We start from the raw sequence: 27,607 nt of genomic DNA, 5'->3' as shown, positions 1-27,607 counted from the left end.
GCTTGGGGGGCCACATAGGGTGCCAGGGATGGAACTCTGGTCAGCCGGGGCGCAAGGCAAGCGCCTTAGCCTCTGTACTCACTCCAGCAAGGGAGTGAGACCTGCCCACGGCTGGCTCACTGTGGGTGGTACAGGCAGTGAGTCTCGCTCCTGGCAGCTGTGGATGCACCTTTCTCCTTCTGGAAGCGGGGACACGGAGGCCCAGCCACAGGAAGGGGCATTTAGAAGCGACGCCTTGTGAATCTAGAGTAGGAGGCACGAGGCCCAGGGGAGCTCCAGGTCAGGAGACTGTGACCTTGACTGAGCGCGTGTCGTGGCGTTCCCAGCCTCAGTTTCCCCATCCGTAAGATGGAGCGCTGCAGCCCTGGCCGCGATCGATCGAAGGGGGCCTGGAAGCAGGGCGAGATTCGTCCGTCCGTCTCCAGGAACCGACTCCTGTCGGCGCACGCACCATCCCTGCTCCCCCGCCCCCTCCCGCGCCCCGAAAGCCGCAGCAGGAGAAAACTACCGTGCCCAGGGTGCCCGGGCGCGCGTGCGCACGGCGGCGGCTCCGCGGCGCGGCGGGCGCCCTCTGGCGGCGGCGGGGCGCGGCGCGCGCGGCGCGGCGAGGGGCGGGAGGCGGCGGCAGTCGGAGCGCGCGGCTGCGGCGGCGGAGCCCGAGCCCCGAGCCCGAGCGGCGGCCGCATCGCAGCCCGCGGGGCCCGCCGCAGCCATGGGCAACCGGGGCATGGAGGACCTCATCCCGCTGGTCAACCGGCTGCAGGACGCCTTCTCGGCCATCGGGCAGAACGCGGACCTCGACCTGCCGCAGATCGCCGTGGTGGGCGGCCAGAGCGCCGGCAAGAGCTCGGTGCTGGAGAATTTCGTGGGCAGGTAGGAGCGGCGCGCCCGGGGGCGCGGACCCCCCACCCCCAGCCCGGCGACCCCCGCGCCTCCGCCCCCGGCCCCGACGGCGCTGCGGCGGCCCCGCAGCCCCCCGCGCGGCGCCCGCCGACGGCGCGCCCCCCGCCTCCAGCCCGCGGCCGGCGACCCTGCCCCCGCCCCGGGAGCCCCGCGGGGGTTGCAGTGCCCCCGCCCCCACCCGCGTCCCGCCGCCGGCCACTGCATCACGCCCCCTCCTCCGCCCCATCCTTGCGGGGCGACGGCGCCTCGCCCTGGCAGGGGGGCTCGCCCCCTCCCTCGACACGGGCCCGAGGGGTCCCCGGGAGCGGGCGGCACCCGGTGCGCCCCCACCCCCCCCACGCCCGATGCTAGGTCTCAGGGAGGACGCGCCTCTTCCCGGGGGCCGGAGGGCGGCGGGCCCCGGGGCCCCTGCGCGCGGACCTGGGCGCAGCCCCGTCTCGCACACCTCTGCAGCGCGGCCCCATCCGTGCGCAGCGGCGCGGGGGGAGGCGCTGCGGGCGGCGGGGGGGGGGGCGCCCGCCCGAGCGCTTCCCGGCGCTGGCCCCGGCGGGGGGCCCGGGGGACTGTCAATGTCGCGCTCCCCTTGGCCCGGAGGGGCCGCGGGAAGGTGAAGGGCCCCGGGCAGGGCCGGGAAGCCGCGACGCTGCGGGTCCGGGCGCGCGGAGCCATTTGCAGGACCTAATCCCCTGCCCGCTGATCCCCCCGGGCTCGGGGGGCCGGGGGCAGGGCGGGGCGGGGGGCGCGCGCGCGAGGGACCCGGGCCCGGGCGTGCTGCCGTGGGGGTCTGCACCCCCAGGGCTCCCCAGCGTAGAGGTGGGCAGCGAGATGGCTCCGTGGGCGCCGGGGAGAGGCTGGCTCTCCCGGGCTGGGGGCGGGAGGGGGCTGGGCGGGCTGCCAGAGGAGGCTGAGCACTGCCACTGCCCCCACCCCGGACTCCCTCCCCCGCGCCTTCCTCAGGAACCCGAGTTTTCCTTCAGTGACCTTCACGGTTCAGGGAACGCAGTTCCGGGCACCCCCGCCCCCCACCCTAGGGACATGGTTCTGGGGGAGACACTCCCGCACCCCCTGGCCAGCCCTCTCTGATCCTCCTGTCCCCCATCTCTGCCAGGGACAGTTGACCTCAGCGCTGGTTCCTGCCTCCCGGTTGACCCCTGGGGGCCCAGTGCCAGCCCCGGAGGGAGGAGTCTCCCCCCCCCCAGCCATGTTTCTGTGGGGGTGGCTCAGCCCATCTGGTCAGCAGAGGGGAAGGCGGCTGTCTTTGGGGGACCGGCTCACACCAGCACCCCCTCCTGCTCACGTGACCCCTGTGGCTCCAGAGACACCCCAGCAAGGGGCGAGCAGATGGGCCTTTCCACTGGTCCCTTCGTTCCGGCAAGGGCGGGGGGGGGGCAGTGTGGGAGACAGATGGGGGGGCACTTCCTGGGGTGCCAAGCAGAGGGGGCCAGGCTGAGTGCACGGGTGGGGGAGCAGAAAGAGGAGCCCCCAGTTCTTCCCACCTGCCCCACACCCGGGGCCCATCCTGCGGCCGAGGACTTGGAGTCCCGGGTCAGATGCTCCATCCAAGGTCACGGCACCCAGAGGAGGTGTCTGTGCCCTCCTGAGCGCCTGTTCCCCATCTCCACCCTGCGCCACCTCCCGGAGTCTGGGCACTGCGGCCAGCCATAGGGTGGGGCTGTTGTGAGGAGGGGGCTCCGTTCCCCCCCCCCCCCCCCCCCCCCCGGCTGTGGCCCGGTACAGGGACAGCTGCCACCTGCCTTCCCAGGAGCAGGCGGGGCTGGAGAAGTCACTCTGTAAACATGAGAACAGGAAGTGCCGCCACCATCAGGCTGGGTGTGGGGGCCGTGAGTGCGGGGCTGGCCTCCGCCATCCCACCTCCTTGGAGAGCACTGTCCGGGCTCTCGGGGGCCGCCCAGCCGCCACCAGCTCCTGCTGCGGCCGGTGGAACCGTGCCGTGCCCTGAGGACTCTGACCGGCGGCCTCGGTACCCGCTGACCTTCAGCTGGGCCCTGAGCAAGGGGGCACGGGGGCCCCCCTTGGCAGAGCCAGGGAGGAGGGGCGGATGGAGCTAGGAAGTCAGGAGGCTAGAGCTGGGGCACAGGTGGGAAACTGAGGCCCGGCCCCCTCCTCCCCAGCCAGCCCTGCCTGCCGTCTCCTGGGCCCCGACCTGTCTGCCTGGGGCTGGGTCCCCAGGCCCGTGAGCATAGTAACAGCCTCTGCCCCTCGGGGCCTCCCCGGAGGCAGCCCCTGGGGAGAGGAAGCGGAAAATGCATCCACACCCTGGCTGGGCTCCCGGGGCCCTGGGGAGCCCCAATATCAGCTCCACGGTGGAGGCGGCCCAGGAGGACCTGGTGAGGCGGTTCTGGGTGTCTGTCCAGTCTTCGTCCTTCGTCACCCGCCCCGGAGAGCTGAGCTCCGCCCTCAGGAGTCTCCAAGTGGGCAGGACCAAGGCGTGGCACCCTGGCTGGGACGTCGGGGTACCAAGCATGCCTCCTCCTACCCGGGTACAGAGAGGGAGGGGGGCTCTTTCTGTGCACCCAGAGCTCAGAGGGTTGTGGTGAGATGGCATCGGAGAAGGGAGGGTTGAGAAACCACGTGACTGGCGGGCAAAGGCCTTCAAGGTCCAGAGAGCATATGCCAAGGCCCTGGGGCAGTAAAGACTCCACGTTTGGAGACCAGAAAGGAGTTGCCATCGTCAGAAAGGTTGGGGGGCTGTCTGAGAGCCTCCAGCCAGGGGAGGGGTACAGCACGTTTTCAGTATCATCAGAAGGTGTTTTCTATGATGGGGGCCACACCTGGCAATATCCAGTCTCTGCTTCCGGGCCGAAGAGATAGTGAGACAGGTAGAGCAGGTAGGCAGGTAGAGCCACTGACCAGGAGTGACCCCTGAGCACAGAGCTGGGAGTACACCCTGAGCACGGCTGGATGAGGTACAAAACACAAAACAAACAGGGGTTACTCCCAGCAGGATGCTCCGGGCCTGCCCCTCCTGCAGGCAGCCCACCTGCCCCGTCTCCAGCTGCGCCCCCAGCCCTTGTCTGGAGCTACGAAGGGGGGCCGGGTCCTGAGCTGATTCCAGCACGTGGGGCACTGAGGGAGGGCGGCAGGGGTGCAGCTGGGGGAGGCGGGAGCGGGGATGGGCCTGAGCTTTAGCCATGGGGAGGAGGAACGAGTGAGGGTCGGGTGTGTTGCCTTTATGGTTTGGGGGCCACACCCGGCAGCACTCAGGGCTGACTCCTGGCTCTCTGCTCAGGGATCACTCCTGACGGGGCTCTGGGGACCCGAGGGGATGTTGAGGATCGAACCCGGGTTGGCTGTGAGCAAGGCAGATGCCAGTGGGTGGGGCGGAGCTGTGAGCAGGAAGGTCAGGGAGGAGAAACGGGGAAGTGGCCCAGGTAGGGACCCGGCGGAAGACCCGGAGGGCAGATTGGACCCCGCGGCGGAAGGGTCGAGGGAAGGGCCGGCCTGGGCACCCCAGGTTCTGCCGCAGGTTCTTGGGGCCTCGGGCTACATGCCACCCTGCCCCACCCCCCTTGCTGAGCACCCCAGCTGCTGCTCGCTGGTGTGCCCCGATGCCCAGGCCCTCGGACAGATGGGCAGGACCCCACCCCGGCTCCTCTTGGTTCCTGGGGAGCCAGTGGGGATGAGGCCGAGGGACCTGAAAACGGGCTCTAGAACCTGTCCCGGGTTGGTGCACCCTTGGGTGCGTGGAGACGCTTCCCCGCACCCCTGCATCCTCGGCACTTCCTGTTCTGCTCCGTAAAACCAGCTGGATTCAAAAGCTGGTTTTTGAATCCCGCTGGTTTGAAAACTAGCTCTCCCCGGGCTGGAGAGCTAGTCCAGGGGGTGCGGCCCTTCTTTTTTTTTTTTGCTTTTTGGGTCACACCTGGCGATGCACAGGGGTTACTCCTGGCTCTGCACTCAGGAATTACCCCTGGCCGTGCTCAGGGGACCATATGGGATGCTGTGATTTGAACCCGGGTCGGCTGCGTGCAAGGCAAACGCCCTACCCGCTGTGCTATCTCTCCAGCCTCGGGGTGCAGCCCTTCTGACCCGGGTTCGATCCCTGGTGTCAGGTATAGCCCTGGAGCCCTGCCAGGGTGACCTCTGAGCGCAGGGCCAGGAGTCAGCCGTGAGCACGGCCGGGTGTGACCCAAAAACCCAAATAAATAAATAATAAGTGAATTTTATGTTGGTTTGGTTTTGATCCGAAACCAAATCCTGGCTGTGCTCAGGGCTGACTCCTGGCTCTGTGCTCAGGGATCACTCCCGGTGGGCTCCGATAACCATAGGGGGCCCAGGATCAAACCCAGGTCAGTTGTGTGCAAGGCAAATGCCCTCCCTGCTGGACTATCTCTCTGGTCCCTAAATATGTGTATATATATATATATATATACATATACATATATATATATATATGTATTGCTTTTTGGGTCACACCCGGTGATGCACAGGGGTTACTCCTGGCTCTGCACTCAGGAATCACCCCTGGTGGTGCTCAGGGGATCATATGGGATGCTGGGAATTGAACCCGGGTCGGCCGTGTGCAAGGCAAACGCCCTCCCCGCTGTGCTATTGCTCCAGCCCCAAAATATGTATATTTTTAAAGCTTCATATCATGACCACACTTTTATTATTATTTTTTTGAGAGGCATAAAATGAGCGCGGATGCGCGGCAGGCTGTGTTTCCATCTGTGAAGTGGGGCTAAGTGTGTCCCCTTTCTCAGGGGTGCTGGTGACCCTGCTTGGGGGCAGAGGACGGGCCCGTGCAGTGCTGGCTGAGGGCGGGGCCTGAAAACAGAGGGGTCTTCCCCATGCCCGGTGTTGGGGGGTCCTGCCTCCTCCCCCCGAGAGTCTCCCAGGGCCGACAGCCCCTCGCCACAGCCAAGCTCTGAGTCCCCTCTGCACCCCTCGGGGCCCTGCTCCCAGATCTGGAGGGGTCCGGGAGTCCCGAGGGAGACCGGTGCTGGCCGGGTCCGGGGACGGCCGAGGGCACCACAGCCACTGGCGCCCCGGGTGCTGGTCCCAGCCCTGCTGGGGGGGCTTCCCCCTCCCCCGCCCAGGACTCACAGAAGTCGCCCCCAAAAGCTCTTTTGTCGACCGGAAGCACCCCCCAGCAGGTGGCATTTGGGGGAGACGAGAGGCCGGGCCCCCCAGCAAAGGCCGCGGGCGGAAGAGGCTGGGACCCCGCGAGGGTGAGTGGCCGAGAAGCCAGGCGGGTCCCAGGGGCCCCGTGGCACCCCCCGAACCGCCCCCGGCACACAGCGCCTGTGCCCCCCACCACCTCCTGCCCGTGCCCAGCTGTGTCTGCTCCAGCACCCAGCCCCGCCCACCGGGTGGCCCCGCAGGGCTGGGAATGAAAGGTGACCCCGGTGGATTTCACCCGATCCAGGCTCTGGCGCCAGGCAGGGCGGGGGTCAGAGGGTCGGAATCGGAATCTAGGGGACAGGGCAGGACAGGGGTGCGGGGCAGGACCCGCGTGCTCAGCCCACCTGTGAACAGAGCCCCCCCTCAACCCCTATCTGCAAGTGCAGAAAGGACCCCCTCAACCCCACCCTCCCAGCGGCCAGGGAGCAAGGTTGGAGAGGGGCTTCCACACGCCCCCCTGCCCCCCCACCATCCTGTGCATCCCGGCCCGGGTCAGCGCCAACCACTGTCTTCCCGGAACCAGTCGGAGAAAGCAGCTTCTTTCCTCCTAGGATCCTGGGTCCTGAAAGGCCTCAGAGAGGGCAGGGAGCCTGCCTGGAGCTGCACAGTATGCTCAGCAGGGGGACGAAGGCAGCAGTGCTCTCTGCGGTCTCCCCGGGGCCCCCCAGCCCCTTCACCCACTCGAGTTCCCGACTGCCCCCTGCTCTTCCCTCGCCGTCCTGCTCCGGGGACCGGAAACAGCCCCGGCCGCAGGGGGTAAAAGGGGCTCCTGGCCTTGGCAGGTGCCAGAGGGACCCTGTTCTGCGTGTATTTGGTGGGGGGCGTGCACAGCTGCCGCCTCTGCTTGGGGAACCCTCCGGCGGTGCTGGGGGTCCCTGTGTGTGCAGGGGTGAGGCAGGCGCGTCCACGCTCATCCCCCCTCTGCCTCAGTCCTCAGGCCCTGGGGTCTGCACACGCTCTGCCGCCGCCCCCCTGCCCCATAGCCCGCCCCCCTTCCTTCTTGTCTGTTTGCTTTGGGGGCCTGGCCTGGCTGAGCTCAGGGGTCACTCCTGGGACCCCCCCGGGGGCTGTGTGCAAGGCCAACTCCCTACCCGCAGCCCTGTCGCCGGGCCCCGTCCCGAGAACCACCTTACCCCGCTGCTTCCCAGGGGCCTCGGTGCCGGGAAAAACTGGGCCGTGTGCACGCATGCCCCGCTCCCTGGGGGGCCCTCCAGGCACCGCTCTCCCCCCTCACCGCACGTCCTCCAAGTTCTCCAAGTCTCCCTCAGCTGACACCCCCTCCGGGAGGCCCTCTCTGACCACCCTGCCCACCCCCTTGAGCTGACCCAGCACAGGTGGGTGGGACTGTCAGGCTACAGAGGGGCCAGGCCAGGCTTATTCCTGGGTCAGTGGGGGCAGCTGGCCTCGGCCTGGACAGGGAGGTCACCACGGGTGTGAGCACTTGCCCCTCGGACCGTCCCAACCAGACTCTCTGGCACACACAGGGCGCCTGGCACCCGAGAGCACATGGGCACCCCGGCTGCCACCAGTGGGCCAGCAGGCCTCCAGGGAACGGCTGGCCTGAGCGTCCTTTACAGATGGGGAAACTGAGGTTTGGGGCTGGGGAATAATTTAGGGGCGGTGATGAGGTTCCTTTCAAGCTGCTGGAGATCAGAAATAAGGGGCTGGGGCCGGAGAGGCGGCACTAGGGCCAAGGCGCTGCCTCTGTGAGGCCCACCTGGCTTTGACCCCGGCACCACACAGGGGCCCCAGGGCCGCCAGGAGAGATCCCTGAGCACCAAGGCAGGAGGAAGCCCTGAGCACTGGCGAGTGTGAGCCAGAGACAGGGAAGGAAAGGAGGGAGGGAAGGAGGGAGGGAGGGAGGGAAGGAGAAAAGGAGGGAAAGAGAGAAGGAAGGAGGGAGGCAGAGAAGGAGGGAGGAAAGGAAGGAGGAAGGGGGCAGAGAAGGAAGGAGGGAGGGAAGGAAGGAGGGAGGGAGGGAAGGAGGGAAGGAAGGAGGGAGGCAGAGAAGGAGGGAGGAAAGGAAGGAGGAAGGGGGGCAGAGAGGGAAGGAGGGAGGGAAGGAGGGCGGAGGGAGGGCGGGGGCAGAGGCAGGAGGGCAGCCTGGCCTTGCGTGGGGGGGCTCCCGGTCCATCCAGCCCCCGGCCCCTCTCCGAGAGGCTCCCACAACAGGGTTTTTGAGACAGGAAGAAATCAGAGTCCTATGTTCTGCTCTGAGCGGTTTGGGGTGGCCCTGTGTGCAGTGAGTGGCCGCTGAGACCAGGAGCACCAGGCGGGAGTCCACGTGGCGGGTCTCTGAGCTCATCAGCCTCCTCCTTCCCCCTCCCTCCTCCTCCCTTAGTCCTCCCTCCCTCCCTCCCCCTTCCACCTTCTTTCCCTCCTCCCTCCCTCCTCCCTTCCTCCTCCCTCCCTTCCCTCCTCCTCCCTCCCCTTCCTCCTCCCTCCCTTCCCTCCTCCTCCCTCCCCTTCTTCCTCCCTCCCTTCCTGCTTTCTCCCCTCCTTCCTCCCTCCCTTCTTTCCTGCTCTCCTTTTCTTCCTTCCTGCCTTCCTCCTTCACACCCTTTTCTCCTCCCTCCTTCCTTCCCTCCCTTCCTCAAGCCTCTCTCCCGCTTCCTTCCTCTCCCTTCCTTCCAACCCCCTTTTCCCTCCTTCCTACATCCTGACTCCCTTCCTCCTCCCTCCCCTCTCCTGCCCTCCCCTTCCCCCCCACTTCCTTCCCCCTCCCTCCCTCTGTTGTGATTTTTGGGGGGTTTGAGAAGGGGCTTCACCTGGCAGTACTGCTGGCAGCCCAGGGTGTACTGCTCAGGGATCACTCCTGGCAGGGGCCCAAGCCCGGGTGGGCGGCGTGCATACCCCCTCCCCCCCCCCCCCCGTCCCGTCGCTTGGGGGCCCCAGATGCAGCTTTCTTAGCTGGCTTCACTGAGGTCTAATTTACATGCTGAAAAATTACCCATTTTTAGTGCCTGATTCAAGGATTTTTAGTGTATTTACAGAATTGTGCAACCACCATCACATCTAATTTTAGAGTTCTCCGTCACAACCCCCCTGCCAAACCTCGTGACCATGCAGATTTCAAAGCCCCCGGCACAGGCCCTGGCCATGCCGGGCAGCCGAGACGGTGACCACAGTGCAGTGTTGACGGTGCTGGCCCCCAGCGATGGGGCACGGTGGTTTTTCTTTTTTAATATTTTGTGCTTTTTTTTTTTTTGGTGATTTTGGGTCCACCCAGCAGTGCTCAGGGCTTCCTCCTGGCTCTGCACTCAGAATCTCTCCTGGTGGGGCTCGGGGGCCCTACGGGATGCCAGGGATCAAACCTGGCTTGGCTGCGTGGCTAGGCACGTGCCTACCCACTGTACTACCTTTCCGGCCCCTCATGTATTTTCTGATTTTTTTTTTTCTTTCCAGGAAAAAAAGGAAGAATGCGTGATTTGTTGGTTGTTTGGTTTGTGGGCCGTGTCCGGCGTTGCTCAGGGGTTACTCCTGGCTCTGTGCTCAGGCCAGGTCAGCCATACAGCCACAAAGGCCTCAGCCCCCGCACTGTCTCCAGCCCGAACGTGTGATTTTTCTTTTTATTTTTTTGTTTATTTCTTTGGGGGTTTGGGCCTCCCCTGCAGTGCTCAGGAGCTACCTCTGGCTTTGTGCTCAAGGATCACGCCTTGCAGTGCTCAGGGGACCATAATCAGTGCTGGGACTTGATCCTGGCTGTATCAGCCACAGCCCTGCCAGGGAAGCCCTTCATCTCTGCACTCCCCGGCCCCAAGTACGCGATTTTCCCGAGAAGGAGCACCCAGGAGAGGATGGGAAGGAGGAGTGGGCCCGGGGCTTGGGAGGGGGAGAGGGGCGGGAGCAGGGGCCACGCCCAGAGCTGCTGGACACCGGCTTGCACCGCCGCTGCCGCCTGCCCATTTGGTGTGCCTCAGTTTCCCCGCCTGCACAGTGAGGGGGACGTTGGGAAGTGAGTCCTGGTTTACGTGGGGTGCGTCCCAAGACGGAAGCCCCGCCGGTTCCCAGAAACACCAGGGCAGGGCACAGCCAGCGTGGCCCCGGAGTGTCCCAGCCCCAGCTGGACGTTCACGGGCGGGGTGCCCGGGCCACGCCCCGTCCTCCCGGCCCGGGAACAGAGGGGGTCTTGTTGCTGGCAGGAGCCTCACCTCCTCCCGCTGTATTTCTTGGCCTGACCCCTCTCGTGCCACACCCTGCTCCTGGCTCAGAGGCCCTCTGCCCACTGACCCTGGCGTCCTGGCAGGGCCCGCCCAGCTCCCCCGCCCGCGCCTCCGGCCAGCCCCCAGGAGACAGGCCTCGCCAGACCCTCCCGCTGCATCACTTGATGACCCCGCTCCCAGAGTCCAGCCCCTGTTCCGAACTTGCTTACCAAGTCCCCGGGATCAGCCACGGAGCTGCCTTTCCCCCGTGCAGGCCGCCCCAACCCATTTTCCTGATGTGGAAACCGAGGTGCCGCAAGGTGGGGTCCTTGGCCCACTGTCCTGCACACCCACATGACTCTGACCGTCGCAGCTGGTCCTGCGTCTCTGACCTCACTGCGGGGCGCGGTGAACTTTACTTTTTGTGTTTTGTGTGTGTTTTTTTGGAGGGGCAGGGGGCAGGTCACACCCAGTGATGCTCAGGGGACACTCCTGGCTCTGCGCAGGAATTACTCTGGGCAGTGTTTGCGGACCCTGTGGGGCGCTGGGGATGGAACCCGGGTTGGGCGCGTGGCCAGGCCAAGGCCCACCTCACTGTGTCACTGCAGCTTCACAAGGATGGTGGCCACTGGGGACCCGCACCCAGCTGCCCCTTCCTGGCCTCGTGCCCCCTTGCCCTCAGCTCCTCTCTCTCCGAGGGGGGACCGTGCCGAGGGGGTCGCCTGAGAGGTCTTGCCCTGTGCTCGGGCTTGGAGATGCCTCTGCAGCTGTTAAATGAGGGGCGTCTCCTGGTGGTCGAGGTGGGCCCGGCCGGTCTTGGCGGGCCTCTGTTCCGTTGTCTCAGCTCACACGGGGCTGGACGCGGGGTGCGGGGGTTCCAGAACATTCCCCGGTGGGGAGAGCCCGGGGCGCCTGGGCAGGCTGTGGACACGGGCAGGGGAAGTGTTGCGACTCACACTCCGAGGCTTGCCCTGCGCCAGGCCCCGGGAGCAGGTGGGCACCAGGACTCCAGAGCCCGGAAGTAGGACCCCCGGGCACTCCGCCATCTATGCCGGCAGGGGTGGGGGCGCAGCCTGGGGATGCTGCCTCCCCCCACACAATGCTGTGCCTCCCTCCGCCCCCGTCACTGCCCTGCTGTCCGCTGTCCTGTCCCCGCTCCCGGCAGACACCGTGCAACCACAGGGGTCACTGCTTTGGTCCTGGTCACTTTGTCCTTGTTGGGGTTCACAGTCCCGAGAGCCGAGTCCGTGCCATGGGGGCCTAGCTGGGACGTGGGCGTCACGTCCAGGAGGGGCTTCTTGGTGGCGACTGTGTACCGGGCAGGGCTGGGTTCCTCCTGGCTAAGGATGCAGAGAGCCCCCCACCCCACCCACGCAGCCCCGTGTCCCCCTACACGTGGTGTGTGTCCCACGTAGAGCTGCCCATTTACAGCTGAGCCGGAGGCCCAAGGACCCCAGACTGGGCCACTGTGGCAGGATTCGAACCCAGGGCCTTGGGAGAGCACTGGCGGGGAGCACTGGCGCCTCACTGCTAAGCCAGGGATCCTGAGATGTGAAGGGGGGCCCGTGCGATGCAGACGCACCCGCCAGGGTTCTAACGCTTCATGATCACGACGCAGCCTTGGCGCAGGCTGCCCTGCCAGGGAATGCCCACGCGGCTCGTGTCCCGGAGCCCTGGCCGTGGCAGACACGGGGCCTCCCCACCGGGCACTGCCCCCAAATGCAGCGCAGGCCCCGGCGAGGGTGGCCTGGGGTGGCGCCCCATCCTCTGAGCCCCGTCCTGGGGCCACTGGGTTTTGGAGCTTCGGGGGTGGAGGGGGCTGTGATCAGGGCCCAGTCGGCGGAGCCCCCGCCCCCTCGAGCGCCCCTTCCAGCCGGGTGCATGGAAGAGGCCTCAGGGAAGTGCTCGGAGAGGGTCCGTGCCTCTGCGTGGGGGGGCTCTCTGCGGGGAGCCCCGGTCCCTCCTGCTGTTTCCACGGCAACGCGCAGTTGCCATGGTATTGCCGGGTGAGGAGCTGGGTGGGAAGCAGGTGGACCCCAGGTGCCCACGCCCACCCCAGTTTCTGGGAGAGCAGATGGCCCCATCTCCCCAGCCTTGGGGGATCCCCACAATGAGGAGGTCACCCCCGAAGGAGCCGCCGCCGGTGAGCCAAGGATGGGAGAGAGGGAGGCGCCCCTCTGCCCCCCGTTAGCACCTCCCACGCGAGCTGCCTCTCACGCTGCATTGCATTATCTGTTTACTCTCCGGCTCCGCGGGGTGGGGGACCCGCTGAGTCATCACCTCCATCCCCTGGGCCCGGCGCTGGGCCTGGCACACAGCAGCTGCTCCCCAACGTCTTCCAGACTCTGCTGCCGTGTTGCATAAAGCGCCGAGTCTGGGGGCAGGGAGCCGACCCGGGTTCGAGTCCCAGCACCCCTTGGGGTCCCTGGAGCCCCACCAGGAATGATTTCTGACTGCAGAGCCAGGAGTAAGCCCCGAGCACTGTCAGGTGTGGCCCCGTGGGTCCCAGCTGGGCCTGACGCCAGGGCCCACAGACACGCGGTGTGGAAGACCTGGGGCGAGGCAGCTGGCCTCTGAGCCCCCGCGGCTGCGAGCACTGTTTGGAGGATTTGAGCACACAGCCGCGGTGTCTGGAGGACCCAGCTCGTGCCAAGCCTGCTGCTGGCTCGTGGGGCACAGTGACGGGCAGGGATGCCAGGCTGCTGTGCAGACACGCAGTCCTGCAAAAATGAAATGTGCTGGCTTGGCACCCAGAAGGCAAGAAAACCTGCCTCCCTCTTCCTTCCCCAGGACGGTGGCTGGCTGCGCCCCCTAGAGGCAGGGCTGGGTAAGGACAGCCGCCGGGTGGGGCTTCCCCCAGGTTGCAGGAACCACTGGACCTGGGTCAGGCCATGGTCCTGGGGCCCACAGCGCAGCGCAGGAGGTTCCGTGAGCGAGTCCGGCTCCCGGCAGGGGCAGCAGGCCCACGCTCGGGCGGGCGGCAGCCTGGAGGCGGCTGAGATATCCTGTCTGTGCTTCTCCACGGAGGAGGGATCCGTGTGGACCTCCAGCCGCCCTCACATCTCACGCCAGCTGCCCCCGCAGCCTGGGCCCTCAGCAGCCCTCCCCCCACTTCCTGCCGGCCTGGGTGGGGCGCAGGGCTCGGAGATGAGAAGAGCTGACGGGGCAGAGAGAATTGGCACCCACCCGCGAGTTAGCAGAGGGCTGGAGGCAGCTCGGAGGGCGGGAGTATGTGCTAAGCAGGAGGCCCGGGTTCGATCCTGAGTACCAGATGGTCTCCTGAGCACCACTGGGAGAGACCCCTGAGCACCGAGCCAGGAGTAGCCCCTGAGAATCACCAGGGCGGCCCCAAAATAAAGCTACACACACACACACACACACACACACACACACACACAAAGAGAGCCAGAGGACCACTGAGATGACAGTGGCGTGAGCTGACATCTACATTATAAGCACCTGGTTTGGGGGCCAGGAGTGATTTTGGGAATCCCTCCGTGAGGTGCTTTAAAGACGGGATCTGCAGGGTGCTGAAGAGCAGAGTCCATCAGTTCTGGGCCCAGGCTAGAAGCTGACTAGGTACCCAGAGCCTCAGTCTTTCCATCCGTCAAATGGGAATAGCCCAGCCCCCACTTCCTAGGGCTCTTGCGTGGTTCCTAGATTGCCCCCAGGAGGAGCCTGGAACGCCGGGGCACTTAGAAAGCCTGAGTTCTTTTCCTTGCCCTTCTGCCACCGCCACTCACCCCAGTTCCCGCATCTGCAGACTCAGATGTGGCCCCAGGAAGGGGAAGTGAAATTCGTCTTTCCCCACCGCGGAAGGGAAGGACGTGCGGCTTGCTGGCTCTCTGGGATCTGCTCTTGGACGCTGGACCTTGTGCTTCAGTCTTTCCGGGCCTGAGTGGCAGTGGTGGGGACGGGGCAGGGCCTTCCTGTTGGCTCAGAACCAGCCCAGGTGTCATGGCACAGCGGTCTGGGCACTGCTGGCTGTTCGCTCGGAGACCCAGGGGACACGGGGCCCCCTCACCTTGTCAGGCTGCCACCTGCCAGAGAATCTGAAGCCCTTGGACTAAGATGTGTCGGGATGTTGGGGGGAGCTTCGAGGCCGCCCAGAGCAGGTCAGGGCCCCGGGACAGAGGGACAGAGAGAGCATCTTCAGACCTTGAACCTCCCGTCCCCTGTGTCTCTCTCAGGGACTTCCTGCCCCGTGGATCTGGCATCGTCACCCGACGGCCCCTGGTCTTGCAGCTGGTTAATTCTACCACAGGTACGTGCTGTCCCCCCTGTGGCCCGGCCTGGCAGCTGCCCCCTACCCCTAGGAAAGGGCCATATCCCCTACACTGGCTTGCCCTAACACCTGGCTCTCAGTTCCCCGCCTGGAGAGTGGGATTAAACTGCATCCCGGCTGAGTCAAAGAGAGTGTACAGGGGTTAAGGTGTTTGCCTTGCACATGGCCGACCAGGGTTTGATTCCCAGCATATGGTCCTCCGAGTACTGCCAGGAGTAATTACTGAGCGCAGAACCAGGAATAAAGGAATACCCCCTAAGCAATACTAGAGTGGCCCCAAACCAAATATATATATATATATATATATATAAAATTAGTAACTGCATCGTGGAAAAGCACATGCATTGCATGCAGGAGATGCAGATTTGATCACCAGCACCACATGGTCCCCCCACTAGGAGCAACCCCAAAGCACTGAGCTAGTAGCAGCTCCCGAGCATTACTGAGTGTGGTCCCCAAACCCCCCAAAAGCAAAGAAATAAGAAGAAATTGTGGGTGGGAGGGAGAACTCAACAGGAAGGTTGTAAAATGTAAACTGGAGGTGCTGGAAGGATGGTTCAGATGTCAGGAGCCCCAGGCGCCCAGCATGCATGGTCTCCCACGCAGCGCGGAATTGGTCATAACCCCCCTCCAAAACAGAAGTAAACCAAGAAAGCTTAACAGAAAACTTTAAGAAAGCTTAAAGCCTTGTTCTGGGGAGGGCCCCTCGTGGGGTGTGTGTGTGTGGGGGGGGCTTCTGGGCTTTCGTGGGGTGTGTGTATGTGTGGCTGGGGGCTTCCCAGTGAGACCACTTTCCTGCATTTTGGGGAGCAGAATATGCTGAATTCCTGCACTGCAAGGGGAAGAAATTTACCGACTTTGAGGAGGTGCGCCTGGAAATCGAGGCTGAAACCGACCGGGTCACCGGCACCAACAAGGGCATCTCTCCGGTACCCATCAACCTTCGCGTCTACTCACCCCATGGTAAGGCCCGGTCCCGCCCGCTCTGTGAGGGGCCCCCTGCCTTGGCCCCACCCCCCTCTGGTACCTCCTCCCGGGCTCCACCCTCGCAGCCTGGCCGCATCCAATCCTAAGCCTCGCCTGTGCGACTCCGCCCACCTCCAGCCCCGCCCTGGGGCTCCGCCTCCTGTAGACTCCGCTCTGCTGCCTACCTGCGGCTGCGCACAAGCCCCACCCTGAGAGCCTGTTTACCTCTGGCCACGCCTCTGATGGGCCACTGGAGCCCCGCGGCTCACGCTGTGCCCTCCTGCAGACCCTGTCTAAGCATCCCCTTGACCTTAGAACGCCTCCCATGTTCTCTTCGTCCTGCCCAGTGCTGAACTTGACCTTGGTGGACCTGCCTGGAATGACCAAGGTCCCAGTGGGAGACCAACCTCCGGACATCGAGTTTCAGATCCGGGACATGCTGATGCAGTTCGTCACCAAGGAGAACTGCCTCATCCTGGCCGTGTCCCCGGCCAACTCCGACCTGGCCAACTCTGATGCCCTCAAGATCGCCAAAGAGGTGGACCCCCAGGGTGGGTATCCAGGGGACCGACACACAAGGCTCTGGAGGTATATTCTCAGCATAGGGGATCCTCCCAAGGGTCGAAGTGAATATTGGGGCATTTGATTTACGCCTTAATTATTAGCATTTTACTTAACTCTTTAAAGGTCATTTTGCATGACCTCTAAGGGGAATAGGGGGCTGGAGAGAGAAAGTACAGTGGGTAGGGCTCTTACCTTGCATGCGGGCGACCCGAATTCAATCCCGGCATCTCCTGGTTTCCCGAGCACCGCCAGGAGTAATCCCTGAGCAGAGCCAAAGCACAGCTGGATGTGGACCCAAAATTAAAAAAAAAAACAAAAACAAAAAAACGGGATGGGGGACAGATAGGAGGGTGGGAGTGCATGGGGTCGCCTGTGAAGGCTGATGCCGAGGTAAATAGCTCTACCCTGCTGCCCGCCAGGCCAGCGCACCATTGGGGTCATCACCAAGCTGGACCTGATGGACGAGGGCACCGACGCCCGCGACGTGCTGGAGAACAAGCTGCTCCCTCTGCGCAGAGGTACATAGACCCCGACCCCGCCCGGCCCCGCCCCTTCCAGCTGCTGGGCCTGACCCTGACCCCATCCGCAGGCTACATCGGGGTGGTGAACCGGAGTCAGAAGGACATCGACGGCAAGAAGGACATCACGGCGGCCTTGGCGGCCGAGCGCAAGTTCTTCCTCTCACACCCGTCCTACCGCCACCTGGCGGACCGCATGGGCACCCCCTACCTGCAGAAGGTGCTCAATCAGGTAGGGGCTCCCTGGAGCAGGAGGCCTGGGCAAGGCAGCAGGACAGAATCCTTGCCGGGCATTTGGTGCGGGTGAGCAGCAAGGTCAGCGTTCCCCTGGTGCCACCAGCAAGCAGCGCCTGGGCCCAGGCCTAGAGCTTTGCTCACCTGCTTGTGTCCTGGTCCTGGAGGGTCGGCAGGGGATGAAGGACGGGGGTGGTTCTGACACGGGCTTGGGCAGGACTGGGGAGGCCTGAACCGAAAACCTTATTTCCTTTCGAACCAAGGTCAGGCTGATGGGAGGTGGGGGATTGCAGGGACTTCCCCAAACATTCCTTAATTAAAATGGACAGAACTGAGGTGCACCCATGCACATGTGTGTGCGTGTGCATGCATGTGTGTGGAGTTGGACAGAGCCGGCGAGGAGAGCAGTGTGGGGCAAGGGTAGGCCTGGGGCCCTCGCGTCCAACCCGTTGTCATTCACCCCTGAGCCTCCCTCCAGCTCAGAGTCTCAGTTCCTGCATTAAGGACAGTGGTGACAAGATGGTCTGTGAGGCCAGAGCAATAGTACAGCAGGGAGGGCATTTGTCTTGCATGTGCTGGACCCGGTTTAATCCCTGGCATCCCATATGGTCCCCCGTGTACTGCCAGGAGTAATTCCTGAGTGCAGAGCCAGGAACAAATAACCCCTGAGCATCCCTGAGAGAGACTCAAAAATTAGGAGCTTTAGGGGCCAGAGCAATAGCACAGCGGGTAGGGCGTTTGCCTTGCATGCGGCTGACCCGGGTTCAATCCCTGGCATCCTGTATGGTCCCCCAGCACCGCCAGGAGTAACCCCTGAGCATCGCTTGGGTGTGACCCAAAAAGAAAAAAAAATGTAGAAGCTAAAGAAAAAAAACCCTCTTGTGGAATCATAGTGCCCGGCAAGCTACCGAGAGTATCGAGCCCACGTGTCAGAGCCTGGCAAGCTACCGGTGTCATATTGGATATGCCAAAAACAATAACAATAAGTCTCACAGTCAGACTTTACTGGTGCCCGCTCGAGCAAATCGATGAGCAACGGGATGACAGTGACAGTGACAGTGGAATTATAATGCAGATTCAGGGAGATGCTCGTGTGAGGAGGACCCTACCTAAGTGAGCCTCATAATTAAGAGAATTTCATTTTGGATTGGGGTGGGGGGATCAAACCCGGGGGTGCTTAGGACACCTAATAGTGCCAGGGAGCAAACTTGCGGCACCTGCATGCGAAGTGTGTGCCCGGCCTTTGAACATCTCCCCAGCCCAGTCTGAGAATTCCATAAGGGAGCTCTTCCGCCGGGTGTGAGGGGCTGAGCCTCCAGGCTTCCCTGCCCCCCACTCACTTAGCTTGACCTTCATAGGGCTGAAAAGCGAAGCCAAATGTCATGTAATATCAGAATAGAAATTTTGATTTCTGGGGCTGGTTAGATGGCTCAAAGGGGCACGCAGTTTCCAGACCTGGCACCGCTCGGTCCCTGAGCACTCCCAGCAGGAGCCCCAGGCACTGAGCTCAAGCCCCTGGATATTAGCAGGTGTGGCCTAAATCCTCCCACCCCCCAAAAAAGAAATAAGGAAAAAAATCTCCATTTCTTGCTTCCAGGAAAAATTAGTTACTTACTCATTCATTCGCTCAGTAACCCTCCCTCAAGCCTCTGCTGTCTCAGCCAATTTCTGTCCAGGGGGCAGGGACATGGGCCTATGGGCCTGTGCTTTTTTTTGTGGGGAGTCACACCCGGAGATGCGCTGGGGTTACTCCTGGCTCTGAACTCAGGAATCACTCCTGGCGGTGCTCAGGGGATCATATGGGATGCTGGAGATCGAGCCTGGGTCGACTGAGTGCAAGGGAAGTGCCCTCTTCCCCCTGTCCTATGGCTGTGACCCTGCCTGTGGCCTGTGGCTTTTTATTTTATTTTATTTTTGCTTTTTGGGTCACACCCAGCGATGCACAGGGGTTACTCCTGGCTTATGCACTCAGGAATTACTCCTGGCAGTGCTCGGGGGACCATATGGGATGCTGGGAGTCGAAACTGGGTCAGCTGCGTGCAAGGCAAAATGCCCTCCCCGCTGTGCTATCACTCCAGCACCCCTACTTTTTTTTTTGGCTTTTTTGGTCACCCGACAATGCTTAGGGGTTACTCCTGCCTCTGTACTCAGGAATTACTTCAGGCAATGCTCTGGGGACAATATGGGATGCCGGGGATCGAACCCGGATCAACCAGCCTTGCACAAGGCAAACACCCTCCCCGCTGTACTATCGCACCAGCTCTGCCTGTGGCTTTTTAACCCTTGTCTCACCTACTCCCAGCAACTGACCAATCACATCCGGGACACCCTGCCGGGCCTGCGCAACAAGCTACAGAGCCAGCTGCTGTCCATCGAGAAGGAGGTGGACGAGTACAAGAACTTCCGCCCCGACGACCCCAGCCGCAAGACCAAGGCCCTGCTGCAGTGAGGCCCTCCCGCCCGCCCCAGCTCCGAGGCGCTGCCCCTGCGCCCCCCTGCGCCCCCCCCCCCCCGCCCAGGGCTGCTGCACAGTCCATCACACGCATTCCCCGCCCTGCGCTCTCCCCCCAGGATGGTCCAGCAGTTCGCAGTGGACTTCGAGAAGCGCATCGAGGGCTCCGGGGACCAGATCGACACCTATGAGCTGTCGGGGGGAGCCCGCATCAACCGGATCTTCCACGAACGTTTCCCCTTCGAGCTGGTCAAGGTAGGAGGGGCCCATGGGGGCAGAGGGCAGGGGTAGAGCGCCCCACCGGCTAATATCCAGGGCCTCTTCCCGGCTTAGGGCCTGGGATGGAACCTGGGTTCCAACTAACCGACCACAGAAATCAAGATTTCTTTTTTTCTTTTGTTTTTTTTGCTTTTTGGGTCACACCCAGCAATGCACAGGGGTCACTCCTGGCTCATGCACTCAGTAATCACCCCTGGCGGTGCTCAGGGGACCATATGGGATGCTGGGACTTGAACCCATATCGGCCGCGTGCAAGGCAAACGCCCTACCCGCTGTGCTATCACTCCAGACCCTGAAATCAAGATTTCTAGTTTGAGATTAATCGAGGAATCATGAAAGCTGACCTCCTGGTGCTTCATAGCCCTGGTTTCTTGGCCTCCTGGGGGGTCCCCTTCCACCCCCGGCCCACCCCCTCCTCTCCCCCACAGATGGAGTTTGACGAGAAGGAGCTCCGGAGAGAGATCAGCTATGCCATCAAGAACATCCATGGCATTAGGCATGTATTGGGGCCGGGGAGGGGTCTGCACTGCAGAAGGTGGGGCGGGGGGGCCCTAGCGCAGGGGCTCAGGGAGGGAAGGAACTCCCCTCTGGCATGACCCAAGCCCTACTCCCCAGCCCGCGCCACCCCACCTTTCTGCCTCTCTGGATTGGCTGGGGGGCAGGTGGGGGCCGGAGCCAGCTGGGCACCTGCCACCTACTGCCCTCCAGCAAGACCAGCGGGGCAGAACCCAGGACGCAGGGGGGCAGGGCCTTGGCCCTCCTGCCCTTCCCCAGGCCTTGGCCTTGGCCCTCCTGCCCTTCCCCAGGCAAGCAGTGCCCCCCACTCCTAGCCCAGGGATGCGGGGACCTGGGGATGGGTCTGCATGGGGGTGAGGGGCCTGGCACTCACCCCTCCAGACCCTCCCAGAGCCCCATTCTCCCGCCTTCCGCCAGCCACGCAAACCTGGGTGTGGGAGATAGATGGTTCTGAGGCGCCCACCCCTCAAATTTGAATATCCACAGTGGGCTTCTCAGCCAAAGTTACTCCCCCCGGCGGCCCTTCCGTGCTGGGCACGGAGGTGTCTGAAAAGCTTGATTTTTCCCAGGGGTTCAGTCACCAGGCATGGTGGGTACAGTCACTGCATTGACCAGGACACGGGGAGCTGAGTCTCTCGTGGTCTTAAATGCCGGAGTCCCAGGGAGCTCAGGGAGAAGCAGGGTGGGGGTCTCAGCTCCCGGAGTTGGTGTGTGTGTGACAGCCGGGGCTTGAACCAGCTCTGTATCGCCCCGAGCACTACCGGCGGGGGCCCCTGGGGCCTCGGCCACCCCCAGCGCTGACAGTTGAAACTCCCCACAGCTAACTAGAGAGAGAGAGAGAGAGACAGGGAGAAAGACAGAGACACAGAGAGACAAGAAATCAGCTTGGCGGTTTTCAAACCATTTCCAGTCAGATGCTTGACAGAACCCCAGGCCAGCCTGATCCCGCCCTCCCCCCTCCCTCCCCCCAAACCCCGCCCCCCCTGTGGCGAGCAGAGGTGCCAGGGTCCCCGCCCATTTCAGACTGGGACCTGCGAGGCCAGAGTCGGGCAGTGGGAGGCCGTGGGCAGAGCGGGGGTGGCAGGGGCCCTGGCCTGGCTGTCGGCCTAGCCGGCCGCTGACGCTGCGCCCTTCTCCCGCTCGGGGCGTTCAGAACCGGGCTCTTCACCCCAGACATGGCCTTTGAGACCATTGTGAAAAAGCAGGTGAAGAAGATCCGAGAACCGTGTCTCAAGTGTGTGGACATGGTTATCTCGGAGCTAATCAGCACCGTTAGACAGTGCACCAAGAAGGTAACCCGCCGCCCGCCCGCACCGCTGCCAGCGCCCCTCCCCGCACCTCCCCGGTAGCATGTCCAGGCCGCAGCGGGGTGGGGGGGCTCACCCCTTTGCCCCCAGGCCCAGGCGGACCCCGGGGTTAGCGGCAGGAGGACAGCTCAGGGACGAGCGGCCTCGAGGGGGCCCAGGGGTTCATTCTTGGGGGTTCCAGGCAGGGGGATGCGGGGCCTTCTCGGGGGCCGCTCTGGGGGCTGGAGAGCACAGGACGCACGTCCCGCGGGCTCCCTGCCTCCCCCCTGTCCTCCACCCTCCCCACCTCACCCCCCCACTCAGGACCCCCCACCATGCTTCCACCCACATCTGGGCTTCCAGCGGCTGCACCCGAGCCTCCCACCCTGGGGCGAGGGGCGGGGGGCGCCCATTTTCCTCCCCCCGAAGCGATGGGCCCACGGTGGGTACAGCTAGCAGACGGCAGAGCTGTGCCTCGAAACCAAGGCTTTGGACTCCCAAGTCCAGTGCTCGTTTGAGTCCACTCCCCAGCCTCCTTCCCTGCCTCCCTTCACTGCTGCCTTGGCTCCCTCCGTCTCTCACCACCTCCACTCTTCCTGTCTTTCCTCTTCTCTCTCTCTGTCTTTCCCAGCCTAGCCCCTCCAGACCCCTCTGGGAGAGAGGCGTAGGACCCCCCACCTGAGGAGGACAGGGAGGGCGGGGGGTGGGCAGGGAGCTGGAGTGTGGAGGGCAGGCAGCGGCACTGAGACTCCAGGAGGCAGCATCTGCGTCCGCCTCGCAAATGAGGCCCCTGGAGTTGTGCAATGCACAGCCGGACCCCCTGGAGTTGTGCAGTGCACAGCCTAGACCCCTGGAGTTGTGCAGTGCACAGCCAGGCCTCCTGGAGTTGTGCAGTGCACAGCCAGGCCTCCTGGAGTTGTGCAGTGCACAGCCGCCCCCCTGGAGTTGTGCAGTGCACAGCCAGGCCCCCCGGAGTTGTGCAGTGCACAGCCTGGATACCCTGGAGTTGTGCAGTGCACAGCCGGGCCCCCTGGAGTTGTGCAGTGCACAGCTTGGACACTCTGGAGTTGTGTAGTGCATAGCTGGGCCTCCTGGAGTTGTGCAGTGCATAGCTGGGCCTCCTGGAGTTGTGCAGTGCACAGCCTGGACACCCTGGAGTTGTGCAGTGCACAGCCTGGACATCCTGGAGTTGTGTAGTGCACAGCTGGGCCTCCTGGAGTTGTGCAGTGCACAGCTAGGCCCCCTGGAGTTGTGCAGTGCACAGCCCGGGCTGCTGGAGGGAGTGGGTAGGGAGTCAGGAGGAAGCAATGCAGGAGGCGGGAGAACCTAGACTTGAACACCTGGTGGGGTGGGGGTGGGGCCCCGGAGAGGGGAGCGCAGGCCCGGGGCTCAGGGCACTTGAGTGGGCGGAGGGTCTGAAGCCAGGGAGGGGGCTGGCGTGGCGCAGGGCCTGTTCCCTGGCAGCGGCCCCACCCGGACCCCCCTGGGGGTGCCCGGCGCCCGGGAGGCGGCGCGGAGGGAGGGCCTGGCTCACGCTCACGTGTCTTCTGTTCTCTCTCTCTCTGTGTCGGTGTCTCTCTCTTCCCCCATGCCCGCGCCATCCTCTGCCCCGCCTCTGCCCCCGCTTGGCTCCTCCCCCGGCCCCGCCCGCCCCGCGGCTGCTCCTCTCACCCCCCCCTCCCCGCCACCCCCGGGTGCAGGACGGGCCTCTTCACACCTGACCTCGCTTTTGAAGCCACAGTGAAAAAGCAGGTGCAGAAGCTCAGAGAGCCCAGTATCAAGTGTGTGGATATGGTGGTCAGTGAGCTCACGACCACCGTCAGAAAGTGTAGCGGAAAGGTACGCGGGGGGCGCTGGGCCGGCCCTTCCCCACGGCCTCCCGCGGCGCAGCCGGGCCCCGGCCACGCGAGCCCGCGTGACGTCCCACCCGGGCGTCCTGGGCTGCCCCTTTGCCCTTGTCAGAATGACAGCGGGGCGTGAGGACGGCCCCAAGCACTGGGCTCCAACGCCAGCCGGGCCCTGGTCTTGCCCGTGTGGCCCCAAGACGGGGGTACCAGCCGCGCTTTACGGACGAGAAAGCGGAGACCCGTGGGGGCCCGAGGAGTGGTAGGACAGCGGGTCAAGTGCTTGCTGCGCCCACAGTCCACTCCGGGTCAATCCCTGGCACCGCTGGGGCCCCTGAGCACCCCCAGGAGTGATCCCTGAGCACGAGGCCAAGTGTGAGCCCTGGCATCGCGGGGTATAGCGTCTTCTCTCCCCACACACACAAATCCAGCAGCAGCAACGACACAAGACGGAGTGTCAGAAAGAAAAGGCGAAGTGGGGGTCAGACCTAGGGGGACCAAGGAGTGGGGTCTGGGACCAGGGCAGCCAGAGGGGGAGCTGTCCCAGCTTCTCAAGACAGTTTGCCTAAAAGCATCCTGGGATAACTCGCCTTGCAGTGCTCCCTGTGAGTCAGCAGCCACCTCTGAGTCATCTGTGAGCTTTTGTTTTTAAAAATTTATTTATTTTTGGTGTTTGGGAGTCACACTCGGCGATGCTCAAGGGTTCCTCCTGGCTCTGCACTCAGGAATCACTCCTGGCGGTGCTCAGGGGACCCGATGGGATGCCGGGGATTGAACCTGGGACGGTCGGCCGCGTGCAAGGCAAACGCCCTCCTACTGTGCTGTTGGCCCATCTGTGAGGCTTCAGGTGTCTTTCCTATTTGCCTACTTTGGGGCATTTTGAGGACTTTTAGCCAGATTGTGAAGGCAGCTCTTCCCAGGGGGAGAATCTGAGAATCTTTTTCTTGGGCTGGGGGAATATTTCTAGAACGTAAGTCAACCGGAATCTAGGGGGGAGGGCCAGGAACCCAGCCTCAGGAAGATCCAAGATCTTTCTCTTTCTTTTTCTTTTTCCTTCTTTCTTTCTTTCTTTCTTTCTTTCTTTCTTTCTTTCTTTCTTTCTTTCTTTCTTTCTTTCTTTCTTTCTTTCTTTCTTTCTTTCTTTCTTCATTTTTTTTCTTTTTGGGTCACGCCCAGCGATGCTCGGTTCCTACTTGCTCTGCACTCAGGATTGAACCCAGGTTGACCACATCAAGGCAAACGCCCTTCCCGATGGGCTGTTGCTCCGGCCCCAGGACGCTCCTTCTGGAGCAAGGCATAGCTTCAAACAAGTGTCCTGGGTTTGTGGCTTATCCCTATAGGTGGCCCCTTGCACCCAGTCACCCCGTCTCTTTCCCACCTGTGTGCCTCGGGGGATGGATTTGAGCCACGGGGCATCCAGTATCCCCCCAGAGCCTGTTCCAGGTGGATTAAAAGCTGGCTAGACGCAGAGCTCCGTGTAGCACCCTTGACTTCTGAGCCCTGGTCCCTGTTGCACCGTGACCCTTGACGATTGCAGTCTCCCTCTGGTCAAACTTAGACGTGAAGGAGGCGTTTTGTTCGGAGGCCACACCCGGCCATGCCCAGGGCTCACTCCTGGCTCTGTGCTCATGTATCACTCCTGGCAGTGCTCAGAGGACCATCTGGGATGCCGGGAATTGAACCTGGGTCGGCGTGTGCAAGGCAGACACCCTCCCCGCTGCACTGTCACTCCAGCCCCAGAGGAGTTTGTTTAAAGCTACCTTAAACCCATTTACAAAAAAAAAAAAAAAAAGATTTTTTTTTTTTTTGCTTTTTGGGTCACACCCAGCAATGCACAGGGGTCCCTCCTGGCTCATGCACTCAGGAATCACTCCTGGCGGTGCTCAGGGGACCATATGGGATGCTGGGATTTGAACCCGGATCGGCCGTGTGCAAGGCAAACACCCTACCCACTGTGCTATCGCTCCAGCCCCAAAAGACCAGAGTTTTAGAGCTCCATTTTTTTCTTCCCCATGAGAAAGATCACACAGTTCTGGTTTGAAATTGGGAAATGCCGGGACCAGGGTGAAAAGAAGGCAGCCCCCACTGTCCGCAGAGGTCCACAACCCAGCGAGATTTCTGTGCGTCTCCTGCAAGATGCTTCCTATAATGGTTGACGTGGGTTTTCTTCTGACCATCCAGGGTTAGTCTAAAGACAGTCACCCCACAAGGCCAGCGGCCAGAGAGAGTGCAGAGGCTGAGGGACTCACACAGGCAGATTCCAGATTTGTCCCTGACGGTGTGTACGGTCACTGAGCCAAGAGCCAGGGGCAGCCTCAGCACCAACAGTTCTGAGACCTTCCCCCTCCCCTCCTAAAACAAAATACCAGACAAACAGCAGGGCCAGGGGAGATAGGCAGGGCACATGCGTAGCCTGTGAGGGGCTGAGTTTGACCCCCAACACCACATATTCCCACTGAGAACTGCCTGAAGAGGCTGTGGCCACCCCAGCCCGCACTGCTGGGCCCGACGGCTGTTCAGATACCCAGAGGAAATGCACAGGGAGGGGCCAGAGCAATAGTACAGCAGGGAGGGCACTTGCCTTGCATGCGGCCGACCCCGGTACCATCCCCGACATCCCCTATGGGCCCCTGAGCACCACCCGGAGTGATCCCTGAGCTCAGAGCCAGGAATAACCTCTGAGGATGTGTGGCCCCCCAACAAAAACAGCCCAGAAAGCAAAGCTGCTGCCACCCCACCCCCCAGAGGGGCGGACAGCTCAGAGCACCCCGCCCCTAATCCGCCACAAGCATCCGCCACGTTAAATGCACGGAGTCAAGATTTTTCACTGAGCAGGTCAGAGGAATCTGTATGTGGCCCTCGGAGAGACGCCCTCGTGGGGCAGGGCAGAGCCCGCCGGGTTCGGGTCCACACCTGATGCCTCATGCCCGGCCCCTCTTCGCCTCCTGAGCACTACGGGCTCTGCACCTCGAACACCACACCGCAGGGCCGATGGGCACATTGGTGGCTCTTTAATTGAACCGCCGGCACGTTCTGACTGACTCTTATGGGGAGAGGCCCGCGGGCACTGCCCAGGAGCCCAGACCATGTCCTTGAACGGGTACAATCTACTTCTGGTAGGGACGCCCAGCATCCTGCTGCTGTCTCGGCGGTTTCAAGCTTTTCCTCTCGGGAGTGCACTGCAGGGACCGGCCCGGTGTGGATGCTGTGCTCACCTTGTTGTTCGTTGTGGCGGGGAGCACTCCGGCTGGTGCTTGCAGCACCCACGCGGTGCCAGGGACCGAATCCAGGGCTCCCACATGCAGAGCCTGCCTTGGATTCCTCCTATTTTCAACCAAGGGAAAAATTTCTATAGTTGCCTAACCAGTGGATAGCAGCATTCACTATTTTTTTTTTTTACTTAAAGGAAAGTGTAATTTATTTTATTTTGGGGGCCACAGCCAGCACTGCTTAGGGGCATTTCCCGACTCTGTCCTAAGGAGTGGCCCCTGGCAGTGCTCTCCTGGGACACCTTATGTGACGCCAAGGATTGGTGTAATGCAAGGCAAGCGCTTTCATCCCTGTGCAACCTCTCTAGCACGGCAGTCACAACTTAGATAACTTCTCAGCTTTGCTCTTAAAGAGGTTTTCACCAGGGCCAGAGAGTGGGGAGGGCATTTGCCTTGCACGCAGCTAACCTGGATTCGATCTCCGGCATCCCATATGGTTCCCTGAGCACCACCAGGAGTGATTCCTGTGTGCAGAGCCAGGAGGAACCTCTGAGCATCGCCCTCTGCGGGTGTGGCCTCAAAACCAAACAAAACCCTCAAAAAGGAGGTTCTCGCTAATTTATTCTCCCCGTCTTTCTCTCCCCTCCACACACACTGCTAATAGATTAACACCAGCTTCTTTCTCTTAAAAGATGGTTTTGGAGGCCAGAGTGATAGTACAGCGGGTAGGGAATTTATTTGCCTTGCGACTGACCCGTTTGATCCCCAGCCTTCCGTATGGTTCCCAGGCCTCACCAGGAGTGACCCCTGAACTCAGAGCCCTGCCTGAGTGCTGCCTGGTAGCCCAATCCTCCTCCCCCCAAAAAACCCCAACATTTTGAGGGAGCATTATGCAGTGGTCTATAGAAACATTTAACGATCGCATCCTAATCTGGGGAATAGACCTATTAGGGCTGACCTCACCATGTTCCAATTAGTAAACATTCCAGCTGTTTCCAGTTTTTCCAGGATGCTAAATCTTCTACGATAAATCACCGGTCCGCCTAAACGTCTCGGTGAACATCTATAATTTTGTGTTTCCTAATTTAGGATTGTTCCCTCAGGATAGTTCCTGGGGACTGATTCCTAGAGACAGACGTTCACCCGCCGTGCTCGGCCGGAGAGGGGGCTCGGGGGGCTGGGGCACAGCTTTTACGTGGGGAGACCCAAGTTCAACTCCAGGCACTGCTTAGTCCCTTGAGCACCTGTAGGAGTGAGGGCCGAG

The 27,607-nt window shown here is 62.5% G+C and overlaps 2 protein-coding genes across 19 annotated transcripts in view; one reads left to right on the top strand and one right to left on the bottom strand.

The window, feature by feature from the left end:
• The first annotated feature begins 589 nt into the window (after positions 1–589).
• Positions 590–27,607, top strand: part of DNM1 (dynamin 1) — a 46,733-nt gene continuing 19,715 nt past the window's right edge. For 13 of the 18 annotated variants that reach the window (XR_008631249.1, XR_008631248.1, XR_008631247.1 and 10 more), the window contains exons 1-10: positions 590–873; positions 14,381–14,454; positions 15,289–15,438; positions 15,789–15,992; positions 16,425–16,523; positions 16,595–16,755; positions 19,060–19,202; positions 19,329–19,464; positions 19,917–19,984; positions 22,991–23,129. Coding sequence is in view for 15 of the 18 variants with exons in the window: in XM_055145604.1 (XP_055001579.1) it covers positions 713–873; positions 14,381–14,454; positions 15,289–15,438; positions 15,789–15,992; positions 16,425–16,523; positions 16,595–16,755; positions 19,060–19,202; positions 19,329–19,464; positions 19,917–19,984; positions 22,991–23,129 (1,335 nt within the window). In the remaining 3 variants the exon portion in view is untranslated. Of the gene's footprint in view, positions 874–14,380; positions 14,455–15,288; positions 15,439–15,788; positions 15,993–16,424; positions 16,524–16,594; positions 16,756–19,059; positions 19,203–19,328; positions 19,465–19,916; positions 19,985–21,157; positions 21,297–22,990; positions 23,130–27,607 lie in introns of all 18 variants that reach the window. The other 5 variants (XM_055145609.1, XM_055145637.1, XM_055145590.1 and 2 more) reach the window with 1 other exon arrangement.
• On the bottom strand, positions 21,304–22,984 carry LOC129406785 (uncharacterized). The gene is made up of 2 exons (XM_055145656.1): positions 22,409–22,984; positions 21,304–22,378 (listed from the first exon to the last, which is right to left on the bottom strand). Exons 1-2 carry the CDS (start codon positions 22,470–22,472, stop codon positions 21,474–21,476), a joined length of 969 nt encoding a protein of 322 aa, XP_055001631.1. The 5' UTR covers positions 22,473–22,984; the 3' UTR covers positions 21,304–21,473.

Source organism: Sorex araneus, chromosome 1 (assembly GCF_027595985.1).
Source record: "Sorex araneus isolate mSorAra2 chromosome 1, mSorAra2.pri, whole genome shotgun sequence".
Classification (NCBI taxonomy): Eukaryota; Metazoa; Chordata; class Mammalia; order Eulipotyphla; family Soricidae; genus Sorex; species Sorex araneus.
Note: the sequence above shows the minus strand (reverse complement) of the source record. Positions and strands in the feature narration are given on the sequence as shown.

Coding starts and splice junctions, on each gene's coding strand:
- LOC129406785 (XM_055145656.1), bottom strand. CDS start 22,472: ATGTCCAGGCTGTGCACTGCACAACTCCAGGGTGTCCAGGCTGTGCAC. Junction 22,379..22,408: donor GCACTGCACAACTCCAGGAG/GCCCAGCTATGC, acceptor CAACTCCAGGAG/GCCCAGCTATGCACTACACA.